At 34.6% G+C, this 15641-nt stretch overlaps 1 protein-coding gene across 1 annotated transcript; it reads right to left on the reverse strand.

Moving 5' to 3' along the window:
- Window positions 1–325: 325 nt before the first annotated feature.
- Window positions 326–517, reverse strand: LOC131393024 (keratin-associated protein 19-4-like). Its single transcript, XM_058523395.1, has one exon. The coding sequence runs from the start codon at window positions 515–517 to the stop codon at window positions 326–328; it is 192 nt and encodes a 63-aa protein (XP_058379378.1).
- Between the last annotated feature and the right edge of the window lie 15124 nt (window positions 518–15641).

The raw sequence follows: 15641 nt of genomic DNA on the forward strand, positions 1-15641 counted from the left end.
AAAGCACTCAAGAAGAGAAAAATATACAGTGAAAGGGAGAGTCATAATTTAATTAAATAAATAAATAGTGAAAGCCATATGTACCATTTCAAATTAAGAAAATTTATTGCAAAGGGAACAGAGAAATTCCACAGTTATGAAAGTGCAAATAGGGGACACCAGGAGACATGAAGCAGACAAACATAAGATTGTAGATATTCTTAAATATAAGACGCTAAATATTTTTGATCTTGGCTTGGTCCCAGGTGACCCTGTTGGGTTCAAATTTTGGTTAATTTGGTTAATCACCCTGTGGCCTCAGATGATGGGCTCCCAGGGCAGCATTTCAGTAGAAGCTAGAGAATCCATATCTTCCATAGAATGATGGACGGTAGAAGCCATATTTGTTGCCTCCAAAACCACAGCCACAGCCCAGTCTGCCAAAGCTGCCCCATCCAAGGCCACATCCAGAGCCCAGGCCACCGAAGCTTCCAAAGCCGTAGTCCAGGCCTCCATAGTAGTTGCTGTAGGGGCTCATGGTGTCAGGGGTGGTGAATTTGGTTTGCTGTTGAAGGCAAGATTCAGAGTGTGAATGTCAGCATGTGTAGAAGGATGCTTATATACTCTGGTGAGAACGTGATAAATCACGTGTGTATCCTTCCTTTGTGTCATTTTTTTATTATATCTACTTGACACAACACAGAGAGAGGCCCTCACACTGATTAAAATGTTTGAGATTGCTTTGTTGCCTAGTTAGGGTGGCCCTTAAAAGTTATTGCATCATTTTATCAAATCATCACATTGCACACTTTAAATATATACCATTTTTTTTGTTGTTAATTATACATTAAGAAAGCTGGGGAAAACAGTTATTGCATCACTTTATAAGAAGGAATGCTGTATCTTCAAAGTCTGGACATATCAGTCCCTAAATAGAATTCTTCATAGCTAGGCATACCACTCATATTTGATAGTGTTGTGTTTTTCAATGAAATATTTTTGTCATCTCTGGTTTTCTTTAGATTGCTATACCTCATTTACAAATTAAATCAAACACAATCTATCATATCATTTTAAAGCATATTATTCCCAGGTTTAAAAAGTAAATTATTTATCCCATTTGGAGATAAAGAAACAGAAACATTTGAGAGCCAGAAAGAATCAGCTTGACTGTTGTGAACACCATTAAGGAACTCTAGGAAGAAAAAAGATCTATTTTTTTCTTTCATTTTAGAACATTGACCATCATAACTCACATACTTTTTACTTTTCTTATTACTTTGAAAAATAAAAACCGTTTTTGCTCATTACAATTGATGAATCAATATTGATACGTAATTATTAACTAAAATCTATAGTTTACTCTTTATTCTTTGTGTTGTACAATTCTATGGGCTTTTTCAATTGTAGGATAAAATTGTTCAGAAACCAAAGGCAAATCAAAAATTTATTACAGAAGTAGCTTTAAAGACTGATTTAATCTTCTGAAAAACTGACCCTCTCGTCTGCTATTACCTCTATCCAAAGTAATTTCAAAAATACAGATTACATTTTCCTCCCTGCTTTTGTATTCACCATTTTCTCCCATTTCTTCACCCCTATATCTAACATATAATCTCCATTTTTTTAATTAATAGATTTTATTTTTAGAACAGTTTTAAGTTTACAGAAAAATTGCGCAGGAAGTACAGAGAGTTCTTATACTTATCGCCCCCACACACACACATACATGCATTTTCCCCTATTATTAAACATCTTGAATTAGTATAGTATATTAATGAGAATTAATGAAACAATATCGATGCATTATTACTAATTAAAGTCTACAGTTTAGATGAGGGTTCACTCTATGTGTTGTACTGTTCTATGGGTTTTGGTAAATGTATCATGTCCTGTAACCACTATTACAATATCTTACAAAATACTTTCACTGCCCTAAAAATCCCCTGCACTCCACCTATTCACCCCTCACTTCTGCCAAACTCCTGCAACACTAATCTTCTTACTGTTTCCATAGTTTTGCCTTCTCCAGAACGTCATAGTTGGAATCATACAGTATGTAGCCTTTTCACATTGACTTCTTTTGCTTAGCAATAAGCTTTTGTGATTCTTCCATATCCTTTGGTGGCTTGATAGCTCATTTCTTTTCCACTGGATAATATTCCATTGTATGAATGTATCACAGTTTGGTTATCTATTCACCTGCTGAAGGGCATCTTGATGGCTTCCAAGTTTTCGCATTTACAAATAAAACTTCTATGAACATTTGCGTTCAAGTTTTTGTGTAGACATAAGTTTTCAAGTCATTTGGGTAAATACCAGGGAGAGTGATCGCTGAACCTTATATATAAGATTATGTTTAGCTTCGTAAAAAATTGCCAGACTGTCTTCCAAGTTCCTGTACCATTTTGCATTCCCATCAGCAATGAACGAGAGTTTCTGTTACTCCACAGCCACACCAGCATTTGTTGTTGTCAACATTTTGAACTTTAGCCATTCTAATACATATGCTACAATGTCTTTTAAAATATCATCCAGGGGCCACCCCGTGGCATAGCAGTTAAGAGCGCGCTCTCCACTGCTGGCGGCCCAGGTTCGGATCCCGGGAGCACACCGATGCACCGCTTGTCAGGCCATGCTGTGGAGGCGTCCCATATAAAGTAGAGGAAGATCGACATGGATGTTAGCCCAGGGCCAGTCTTCCTCAGCAAAAAGAGGAGGATTGGCATGGATGTTAGCTCAGGGCTGATCTTCCTCACACACTCACAAAAAATATCCAGCCTCTCTTCTCCCATTAACCATTTAGCCACGGTGGCTAGGTAAAATTGTGAACTATATAAAATTTCTCTTTGGCGCCCATTAATTTTTATTCAATCCGTAGTTAATCCCTTCCTCTTGTATCTTTACTTTTACAATAAACGTTTCCCCTTGTATTTCCTTTGCTTATTTTCTGCTTTTTTTTCTTTTCTTCTCAGGAAATACCATACTAGTCCCTCCTAAGACATTAAATGTTTGTTAAGGTCTTACATGTTAAAAAGATAATCCAAATCCAAGGGCTCTGCCAAATTCAATAAGACATCATTAACATTGGAAATGTCTTCAGAATCTCCAAAATGTATATATAATGTTAGAAGATAAAGGATATAAAAAGATAATTGAGGGCAAAAGCCCCTCAGCTGACTCTAAGAAGTTAGTCACTTATAGCCAAAGCTGCCCCCAGTCCTGGTTAATTTCTTCCACTTGTGTCCTTACTTTTAGGCTTAAACCTTTAAGTTCTTGTTAACTTCATATGACCTCAAATATAGTATTCAGGTTCTTTTAACCTTATAAATAATTTTCAAAAGATTCATTTTCCCAATTGGATTTGTTTACCTTTTGTTATAAATACCATGTAACAGAAACGCAAAAAATAAGTGTTGAAAGAATAAATGAATTCTAAGATCTTTAAAAGTAAGCATCATGCTTCTCACAGTCATGGGTAACTCTATGACTGCATTTAAACAAGAAGGATTTAAAGGAGGAATAAACTCAAATGGCTTTCTGAATTTAGAGGAACATATAACTATCATTTCATTTGCATTGGTTCTTTTTTCAAGCATAATAATACATTATTTATTATATGTAAATTTAAGCATGCAATCTGATGAATTCTTGCAAATATGCATACACTACCTATACCAAGAATGCCCTAATGCCTAAAATGTCTCCAGTGCTCCTTTTTGGTCAATATCGCTCTCTCGAGATAACCATCCTTCTAGATTTTGACAACAGCTTCAGTAGATCTTGTCAATAGTTTTCCAAAATGGTTTTTAGAGTTACAATCCCACTAGCAACACAAGAGAGTTCCAGTTGCTCTGCCTCTCTGGCAACACTTGTCATTTTCAGACTATTTCATTTTGATCCTTCTTGTGGTCATATAGTAATATGGGGGTATTATTTTAATTTGGTTTTTACCTGATGAGTAATGAAATTGGGCACCATTTTATATGCTTATTGATCATTTAGATGTCATCTTTTTTGAAGTGTTTATTCAAGTACTTTGTCCATTTTAATTGAGTTTGTATTATTTTAATGTCAATTTGTAGAAGCTCTTTATACACTTGGGTACAGGTACTTTGTCAGATCTATGTTTTGAAAATATTTTCTCCTTGTATGTGGTTTGTTTTTTCATTTTAAAATGGCATCTATATATGAACAGAATTTATTAATATAGTGACTCTAATTTATTAATTTTTAATTTTATGTTTAATGCTTTTTTGTCTTAGTTAAGAAACTCTTGGCTACCTCATATCTTATTCTTTAATTCCTTTGTCTGCTCTCTTCAGAACTTGTTCCGTGTTTACTGTTCATCCTAAATTAAAATATGGTTGTTAATTTGAATATTTTATTCTCATTAAGTAAATAGGAAGTCATAAAATCATAAATAAATCAAACAGATTTAATGATTTCACACTCTGCCTATTTAACTCTGTCAGATCTTCCCTCATTTGTGAGACTGAGATTCTGTGATGCATTTTCTCTAGACCAGGTGACAAGTTTTCCCTGGAAGGAAGTATATTCTGGAGCTCTTCTCTTAATTCCAACACGAATCAATGCAATCTAACAATAAGAGGTATAATAATATGATTAAGCTACGTTATACTAAGAGGGTTAAGTGGTTTCTCCAAATAGTTATATTGATTATTGTTTTTCTTTAGATATATAAAGTCTTTCTTCAGACTGTGGTGCTATTATCCAGTTAGGGAGTAAAATAGTTTCATGAGAAATCAGGTTTAGTCAGTCAAACTGAAGAGTATAGTCCTCCAATGATGACACTGAAATATATCTCCCCTGATCTATTCCCAGTGAAGCTACATCATCTCTCCTGAATTCACTGAAAGGATACGATCTGGCTGAGCAAATCCATCCATATGTTCAGTAAACAAGTTTGAGATTTTCAAATGTATCATAATAATTTTTTAAGTAGAGTTTGGATATAGCACTAATTTACTAGTTATTTTTACTCAGATACAACTAAATTAAAAACTGATAGTTCAAGATTCTACATCAGAAGCTTTACAAATCAGCATAAATAGAGGTGGTTAATCAGCTGCGATAATTAAACTCTTCAAAGACACATGATCAGAACTTTCAGGATGCCATATTTGACAGCACTCAAGGAGGAAAGTACACAATGAATGGGAGAGTAAGAATGGTGAAGCAGCCTGCCTGGTGTTTAGTACAACTGGCTTTAGTCTTAGGCTCTACTATTCATGCCAGTTTTGAGCTTTAGAAATTTATTTCAGGGGCTGGCCCGGTGGCGTAGCAGTTAAGTTCACAGGTTCTGCTTTGGTGGCCCGGGGTTCACTGGTTCGGATCCTGGGTGTGGACCTACTCACCACTCATCAAGCCATGCTGAGGCAGCATCTGGTATATAAGAGCTACAAACCTACAACTATGACACACAACTATGTACTAGGGCCTTGGGGAGAAAAGGGAAAAAAAGAGGAAGATTGGCAACAGATGTTAGTGCAGGGACTATCTTCCTGAAAAAAAAAAATTATTTCACTTTTTGGAGGTGCTTTCCCATCTAAGATGGTGTTATGGTAAGCTTTATGGAACCCCTGCCAGCTTCATAATTCTATCACTATATTATTGCCTTGGTTTTACTGAATTTGGTTAACTCAAAAGATATTCGCCTTAGTTTCACTACCGAAATATATAACATTTTGTGGGGAAAAATGATGATATTTTATTATGTTTTTTTATAAGCAAATACTCACTTGAAGTACTAACAAGAAATGGCCCACTTTTCGAAGGTCCACATTACAAGACATTTGCTAAGGTGTATAGAGCTTCTGGTGGGCCACAGCCTCAATACAGATTACCTCACAAGTGATGACAGTGATTTTTACATTTCCCTGTTGAATTGCAAAGTATTTCAGTGTGCTGATAATATTGAAGAACAACGCCATGTTACACCATGGTGGACCATGAAGAAAACATGATAGAGATTCACAAAAAGAATTTCATTTTCAGCGTATATTTAGAGATATATTTTATTCTATCACTACTTTTTGTCATCACTAAAAGGGCTAAATAGAAATAAATTTGGAAGAGAACATTCTTCATGTTAGCCTCACTTTAGATGTAAAAATATATAAAGTTAATATTTAAGTGCTAAATTTAAATACCAATGTTGTCTGAAAACGTTGATTGTTCAGAGGAAGAAAGCTTCATTTCAACTGAGTGTTATGGTTTACATGTATCTATCTAGCCGTATGGATGTATATGTGTGTGTGTATGTATATATATATTATTACTTCAGCTTTTTGTGGAGTAGTTTATTTTCTTCATTGTCAGTTGAGTGCAGTTACAAATAATCACTTTGATATTCTGTGTTAAATAAAAAAAAAAGCCATGTATGCTGTTTTAACGTAGGATAATTTATTGCAAAAGGAATGTTGAAAACCCACCGTTATAAAAGCACGAATAGAGGACACCAGGAGACATGAAGCAGACAATTATGAAACAATATATATTCCTGAAATCTTAGACGCTAAATGCTTTCGACCTTGGCTTGGTCCTGAGTGACCTTGTTTGGTTTAGTTATTGAAGTCAGATTTGGATAATCCTTTTAATGCCTCAGATGTTGGGCTCCTGGAGCAGGATTTCAGTAGAAGCCAGAGAATCCATATCCTCCATAGCGTGATGGGCGGGAGCAACCATACCTGCAGCTTCCGAAGCCAGAGCCAAATCCGAAGCCTCCATAGCCCAGTCTGGGGAAGCTGCCACATCTGCAGCCACAGCCAGAGCCCAGGCCACTGAAGCCTCCAAAGCCATAGCCCAGGCCTCTATAGTAGTTTCTATAGTGGCTCATGGTGTCAGGGGTGGTGAGTTTGGTTTGCTGTTCAAGGCAAGATCCTGAGTGTGAATGTCAGCATATGTAGAAGGATGCTTATATATCCTGAGCAGAACATGTGATAAATCATGTGTATATCCTTCCTTTGTGTCATTCTGCATATTACCTGTAGTGTTATAACTCATTAATCTGCAGTCTCCTGACACAGAGAGAGGCTCTCATTCTGATTAAAATATTTCAGCTTACTTAGCTTTCTATTTTGGACATCCTCGAGCCTGTTGCTTTGCTTTTGTGGGAAGAAATGGCTGACTCTTCAAAATCTGTGCATTCCAAACCCTAAATTGAATTGCTTATTACCAGGTATATTACATCAATTACACTCGATGGAATTCCCTTTAATTAAACATTTCCTCTGTTCTGTCATCTTCTGAATGGATAACTCCATCTCCAACTAAATTCACAGATATTTGTTCTATTTACAGATGTTAAATCTCTATTTTTCAAAAAGCAAGCTCATTTGTCAGGGTGAAGACTAAAGAAAGTGCCTCTATTCAGAATATATGAAAACATTCTAAATTTAAAAAAAAAGAAGGCACGTGTTGATCTTTAGTATTTTAATCACCATAATCTTTATAATGTTTTTGGCTTTACACACCAGCCTTATAAACTTTTGGTTTCAAAACATGAAATAATTAATTTCAGAAGTTGAAGGTACAAAATCTATCTCAAAAGAAGGCTTATTGGAGTAGCAGTCCAATTTTCATTTCAAATCCTAAAACCCTCCTCCATAATTGGTTCTATTCAAAGTCCTACTAAAATTGCAGATTGCATCTGCCTCTCTGTTTTTGCACACACCAGCCAATTTCTTCCTTTCTATGCCCTTCTTCAGTGATCCATATATGATCTCTATTTTAATTTTCATTTTAGCTTTCATTTATCTTTCCTTCCTCTCAATACCTACTAGAAACAACCAGGTAAAATTTTAAAGTTGATGATATTTCCCCCCAGGCTTTCCTTCACTTATTCCAATAAATACTTCTTTCTTTCTACCTCCTTTTCATATCCACCATAATATCTTTCCCTTTGTTGACATAAGTCTATTCTGCACCCATTTATTCTGAGGCAATTGCTAACTACGCCCTACTAATCTGTTAATGGTTCATTAAGGTCTCATTTTTTAAAACATATAACAACTCCTATGGTCTTCTGAATGTTAAAAGTATATCTTAAAATAGAGGATATCTTGGGGCCAGCCCGGTGGCACAGCAGTTAAGTGCACGTGCTCCGCTGCAGCGACCTGGGGTTCCCAGGTTTGGATCCTGGGCACACACGGAGGCACGGCTTGCTAAGCCATGCTGTGGCGGCATTTCATATAAAGTAGAGAAAGACGGGCATGGATGTTAGCCCAGGGCCAACCTTTCTCAAGAAAAAAGGGGAGGATTGGTATCAGATGTTAGCTCAGGGCTAGTCCTCCTCACAAAAAAAAAAAATAATTGAGGGTATCTTCAAAGTTTTCAAAATGAAGACACAATGGTGAAATGACACAGAACCAAGAAATATATGTGAAGACATTTGGCTTGGACTTCCTAGAGTCCCTCAACTACCTTCATTGAGTTAGCCAACTAGGTCCAATGTTGACCCTACGCTTGATTAATTTCCAGGTTGCACCTGTCTTTTGACTTGGGCCATTAAAAACTTACTTAATTTACATGATTTTAAACAAGTGGTTGAAGTTTTGTGAGATTTCTAAGTATTTTAAGAAAGGCAAATTTCCGCAAATGGATGTTCCAATTCTAAACAGCAGAGTAGGGAATTTTAAACTGTTTATAAAACTAATGAAAAGATTATAATTAAATTGACAGTAATGCTATCATGGCTACCACAATCTGGGCAACTCTCTGACTACAGCTTAGCAAGGTACCTTTTTAAGGCCAAAATACAGCTCAATGTGCCATAACCCATCATATGCCATGTCTCTTTTATCCAACTATTATTTCATTATTTCTCATCCTGAACTAGAAACAGTTAATAAGCTGAATTTCTTATTCTCAGTGAGTTCTCTTGAACACATAGAATCACAAATGACTCAGCCTGGATTAAGGATATCACATTTTGCCCATATAACTCAGCCACAACATGTGAGAGTGATTAATGGCTAATTTTTGTTTATTTGGGATAGAAAACGATGCATCTACCTGAGACAGAACACCAAATAAGACATAAATGGAAAATCTCAACAGTAAAATAAGAATCAAAATAATTTCAAGGAATAAAATATGATAGTTTTTCACAAAACTAAGTAGTGATCATTAGCAGCAAAATATCAATACTAAAATATTATAAAATGTGTAGAACAAATATTTGCCTTATTTTTTCATAAGTGAAAAAATAATCAAATGGAAGTATCCATTGGAAAATGTGGGATATGTATTTCTTTGCAGAAGTTTGGTTTTATGCTCAATTGTTAGATCCTAAGTAGATTGAATGATGATCTTTTTTTGTGTGTGTGCGAGGAAGATCAGCCCTGAGCTAACATCCATGCCAATCCTCCTCTTTTTTTGCTGAGGAAGACTGGCCCTGAGCTAACATCTATTGCCAATCCTCCTCCTTTTTTTTTTCTTCCCTTTTTCTCCCCAAAGCCCCAGTAGATAGTTGTATGTCATGGTTGCACATCCTTCTAGTTGTTGTATGTGAGACGCCGCCTCAGCATGGCCAGACAAGCGGTGTGTCGGTGTGCGCCCGGGATCTGAACCCAGGCGGCCAGTAGCTGAGTGTGCGCTCTTAACCGCTAGGCCACGGGGCGGGCTGCTATGAATGATGATCTTTTATTTTTTTCTTCTTTTCCCTTTTAGGAAGTTTTCTTTGAAATATATGTTAAATATTCCTATGATAATGAGTAGGAAAGAAGAAAATGTGTTTTCACTTGGGATAAGTAATAGCCTTTACTTATATATAAAGGAAACTTTTGTTATAAATTCCAAAGGTTTTCCTGTAACTCAGACAAAAATCAATAAAATATGAACATGTAGGTTTCAAAAGTATGATATTGTATTATACTAGCAATGTCACATATGCTTTTTTATCATTCTAATTATGTTGATAATTCTTTTCCTTTGCAACTTTGTAACACTTTTTCAGGCTGTGAAGATACTGACCTGAGTGAGAATAAAATAATTTTAAATGAAATTTAGCTTTATGGATCAAAGTTCCTTTAGTGGCGTTACCAAACTTTATCTACTATGTCCTCTCCTGTTAAAGTACAACACAGTCCTGTGAAAGTGACAGGAGCTGGCTAAGTTTTATTTTTTTATCTTCATATTGTATAAACAAATCCAAATCTTTCTAATAAAAAGCCATGATCTTGAGAATTGAGTTTTAACATTATTCCTTCTTCATTTGCCTTGAAGTACAACTAAATTAGAAATTGAGAAGTAGATTATATACAATAAAATAAAATTGTAACAATAAAAATGTAAAAGAAAACACAGTAAGAGATAGTTAATCTACAGAGGGAACTAATCCCCATAAACTCAGCTATAAAATCGTAGCTTTTCAGAAATATGACAAGAACTTTCCATAGGGTCTTCATATTTGTAAATATTTAGTGAAGGAGAATCAGCATATGCCATAGACCACCAGGATTCAGGTGAAGTGAATCACCTGATCTTGGTTTTGACCAAGAAATCACCTTTCTGATCTTGGTTTTGACACTTGTGGTCTTTGTGACTCTAGGCAAGTCACTTAACCATTTGGAGTTATTTTTACCTGTGCTATAGGGGGCAGCACTGTACAATCTTTAATGCTAGATCCAGCTCTCACTTCTGTTGTCTTTATATAATTGGGTTTCACCAACTCAAACAGCAAAAAAACCTTCACTTTATACCTTTACCTGAATATACCATTCGAATTTGAAAGGACAATATATTTTTATTACATCTTCTATATATTCTATCATGTGAAACACCAACAATAAAATGCTTGTCTTTTGGTAAATGGTATCGAAATTCCACTTAAAAAAAAAAAATCTTTTGGATGAATGGTGATTCTCATCAAGTAAAGCTGCAGAGTGATCTATTTCTTTATTATATCTAGGTGTTTACATTCCATTTACAGTTGCAAAAGGCTTTAATGTCATAATGATGACAAGAGTAAAAAGGAAAAATATCATTGCATGCCACAGAGGAACACTGACAATAAAAAATCAAACCAATTAATACATATATCTATTTTTTTGTGAGGAAGATCAGCTCTGAGCTAACATCTGATGCCAATCCTCCTCTTTTTGCTGAGGAAGACTGACCCTAGGCTAACATCTGTGCCCATCTTCCTCTACTTTATATGGGATGCCGCCACAGCATGGCTTGACAAGCGGTGCATTGGTGTGCGCCCGGGGTCCGAACCTGCAAACCCAGGGCCACTGCAGCTGAGAGCATGCACTTAACCGCTGTGCCACCAGGCCAGCACCTAATATTTTTAATATTACGTATATTTTAATTAACTAATTTAAAATACTTTTAGTAAGTTAACTATTTTCATTGAAATGCCAAGTGGAATGACAGGAAATAGAGAAAGAGAGATTATATATATTAAGAAATTTATTACAAAAATATTTTTCTTTCCTACAAGTTTAGAGGAATATTTTGGTCTACCACTGTTCTTTTCATACCACAAAAGGGCTGAATAAGGACACATTTTGAAAGAAGGGATGGATTATTTATGTATTTTGGACTGCATTGATAATAGAATTTGGATTGCATTGGTAAACAGAATTGTATAAAATATATAATCTCAATTTTGGATTCTATTGAACTATGTCAATATTATATTTGTATGTATATTGACCAATCAGTCAAAACATTAGTACTGGTTCCACCCCAGGCAGGACTAATACAGTAGAAAATAAACTAACCTGATTTCCAAAGGCTTTCTTAATAGCAAATGAGATAGAAATAAAATTCTCTATACTGATTTCCCTACTGAAATATACTCATGCTGCATGGAAGAAGGCAACAAAGTCCTCAAACTAAAATGTTTACTAAAACTGATGCAAGAAGTAAAAACCTTAAAGGTTATGTCTCTTAAGGAAATAAAATTTGTATTCAAAAAAAAGCAGACTTCTAACAAAGAAAATTCCAGGTCCACATTGCTTTAATGGTGAATTTTAGCAACTATTTAAATGATACTAATTATTACAAGAAATAATATTAATTTTACACTAATTCTTTCAGAAAACAAACTCAATCTACAAATCCAGGATGCAATTATATATAAAAAATTAAAAAATAAAATGCAAAAATATTATTAACAATATTATCAGAAAATATAAAATACCGATAATTTTAAAGAAAGATGTGTGAGACCTTGTCCTTGATAACTACAAATGAATTCTGGGAGAAATTAATAGACATTTATATATATATTATATATATGTATTTTATATATATATTATATATATGTATTTTATATATATATATAAAATAAAGCCATATACATGTAATGTTTATGTGTTGACAATAGATTGAGTATCCCCCAAATTATATATTAATAAAGTCCTAATCAAAAGGCCAGAATGATGTATATATTTACAAAAGATTCTAAAATGTATAGGGAAAGCCAAAGGGCCTAGAATATCTAATGCAATCTTTTAAAACAAACAAAAAAACACTTTGATTTCAAGACATTAAACCAGAATAATCAGGCAAGTATGATATTGGTGTGAGGCTACACAAGTAAATCAATGGAGAATCTTAGGGAATCTGGAATTTGACTTTTTTTCCTACAAAGACTCCAAAGCAAACAAGACTTATCAGATGGTACTGAAACAATGGGAATTAATATGGAACAAGAAAAAACGACCTTAATTACTTTATTATATTCATAAAAATTATTTAAAAATGTATTGTAGACCTGAGCGTAAAAACTAAAACTCTAAAGCTTCTAGAAGTCTATTTGTTTGTTTGTCTGTTTTGTTTTGTTTTAAGACACAGAAAGCACTGATTGTAAACTAAAACACTGTGAAACAGACTTCATCAACAGCAAGCCACAGACTGGAAAAAAAAGTAGAGATATAGACATGTAGATATAGATAAGTATAGATATAGATTGGGTATAGAGAATATAAATATAGATAAATAGATAGATCCAGCATATGTAAAGATCTCCTGCGACTCAAATGTCCAAAGATAAACATCCCCCAAAACCTGGGCACATTGAAAGGAAGATATACAAACATTCAATAAGCAAATAAAGTGTTCGACATTATTAGTTACCAGAGTTATCAGGGAAACACAAATTAAAACCACAATTATATAACACTACTCACCCACTAGACGTGCTAAAACAAAAAATAAGAAAATAAAAGCATGTTATGTTTTCCTTACTTAATGGACTTTGATTTAGATTGATTGGGACTTCATAAAATTTCCTATCAGATTAATTTAGGAATATTTCTAACTTACATTAGTGTGATTTTTAATTCAATGTCCAACATACTATCTCAATTGGAATAACGACCTTTTGATAGATTCCCAAGAGAGTAAGTCTAAGGTTTTCGTACCTAGTACCATACTTCAAAAAATTCTGTTAACGTGCTTAACTTAAAGCAATAAAAAAAAGGGAAATAGCAAAGACTTGAGGAAATAAAATCAGTCCTCAGAAGCTCTGGCTGATGAACAGATTAAGTAGTCCTCACCCTACAAATAAATCATGAGGCAGCTAATCCAAAGACAATAAGTAACAGGGTCTGTGTGATAGGATCGGTAGACTTTTTGGTTCAGTGGTTCAGTATGAAGCTCTCACACAGCTCCTTGATATCAATTTCCCTTCTGTGATTTAGAATACTGTGGATATAATCAGAGGCTAAGTGGCCAAATAAAGTTATAATCAAGACTACTTATAATCAGAATCTCAGTCCAGGTATTTTAGCAACCAAAATTATTCCATAAATTAGAGTTCACACCAATATGAATTTTGATTAGGAATTCAAAAAGCCATCTAAGCCAAATTTACTGTCTAATAAGTTCCTTCAGTGATGACTGGTAAGGCTGCTCAGGACTGGAAGTCTGGATTCTGACTCACAAATACAGAATAGAAAAGAAGAGTAGCCAACTGAGATAGACCAGCAATCTCTCCCTCGCAAACTTAATTTACGGTATTTGTTTTTCACTGATTTAATAACAGGAATAAATGGTATCCTCAGGAAGAGAAATATTGCCTTCATTTCAAATATCTTAAAACAAAGAAAACTTATTAAGATAAATGACTAAAGTCAAGACCATATTGTAATGTCATGTTAAAATATTTATTGGAAAATGATTATAGAGATATCTCCCAGTGTAAAATACACTAAAGAAATTTCAGATGAAAAATTAGTGTCATGAGAGTGAAAGGAGAAATAACTATTGTGGTAAAATATCTAATATTTATAGAATAATTCCAAATTGCTATTGAACAGCTGTCCATATACAGACAGCTCTTAAATCTAATGCCAACAAGTTTGTAAGCCTGTAATTCATCTTCTCTGCTTGTTATAAGCTAGAAATAGATTTGATTGCATAAAACACTTGAAAAGTTGGATATTGTTATTGCATCATTCACCCAAGAATCTTAGGTCCTAAAACTTAGTAGAAACCAGAAGTCCAGCATCTTCCATAACAAATTGGATGATAGCACTCATATCCACAACCCCCATAACCAGAGTCACATTTGTACGCTCTTCTCAAAGGCTGCCACATCCACAGTCATAGCAACAGCCCTGGCCATCAAAGTCAGAACCCAGGCCTCCGAGGTAGTTGCCCGTTAGCTCATTGTGTAAAGAGTTGAGGTTTGATGTTGAAAGACATTTAAACTTCTTCAGTGGTAAGTGTGAAATGTCTTAAGTACTCTATGCATAATACATCAAATAACATACATGAAAAAACCTCAATAATTTGTTTTCTCTTATGTAAGAAGAGGGCCTCATATCTATTAAAACTAAGCTTTCATTGATGGATCAATCAATATTTCCCAATTAGTGCTATTAGGTTTTAATTCTGTTTACCACATATTCTGCTTGAGTACAGATTTCATACTTATCATGACTTCAAGGGCTTCATGATAACATGCTTTTAAATAATATTGTATATTTTTTTCTGGTAAAATATCTTCAGCCTGTCTAACAAAGTAGATGGGAAGAATATCAGACTGCTGGTATTGGGGAGGTTTTGTGCTCACCCCATGAATGATATTATCATTTTGCTTTTAGAAAAAGATCTATGTTCCCTTTAAACACTCATTTCAAACTCCATCTCTATCTCTCTTCTATTGTTGATTATATCATGTTTTGTTATAGATATTTGATGACAGCTCAAACATTACTACTGATCTTATTTGATGTAAGCATCAGATAAGATCAGGGAGACTCTATACAGGATTTGTCTTTTTATCCATTGAATGCCTAGCACATAAAGTCTGTGATCAGCAAGTCTTATTGGGCGTATGAGTGTACCTTCATTTGATTCAATTGTGTACACAAATCTCCATCACCATGGCATTGTATTTGGCACTCAGAGACAATGAGATTATGCTTTTCACCCTGAAGTTCACTAAGGCCCACTTTGGAAAAGGCAAACTTCTTTCTCTGGCATTCTAAGAATAAGAGGTCTTCATCCAAACCAAGAGCTGCTCTCCTCTTTCTTACCCTTTAAACCTCCGTCAAGTTACAAAACCAGAAATCAGTGTAAGAGGCAAAGCATTTATTTGGATCAAAGAATTGCAATTTGGGAAGCACAGATTCAGGTAGAAACTCAAATAGCACCCTGATTATAGGAGAGGGGCTTAGAGT

This window comes from Diceros bicornis, chromosome 27 (genome assembly GCF_020826845.1).
Source record: "Diceros bicornis minor isolate mBicDic1 chromosome 27, mDicBic1.mat.cur, whole genome shotgun sequence".
In the NCBI taxonomy this organism is placed as follows: domain Eukaryota; kingdom Metazoa; phylum Chordata; class Mammalia; order Perissodactyla; family Rhinocerotidae; genus Diceros; species Diceros bicornis.

Excerpts from the sequence above, each read along its gene's own strand:
- LOC131393024 (XM_058523395.1), bottom strand. The coding sequence starts at position 517 with ATGAGCCCCTACAGCAACTACTATGGAGGCCTGGACTACGGCTTTGGA.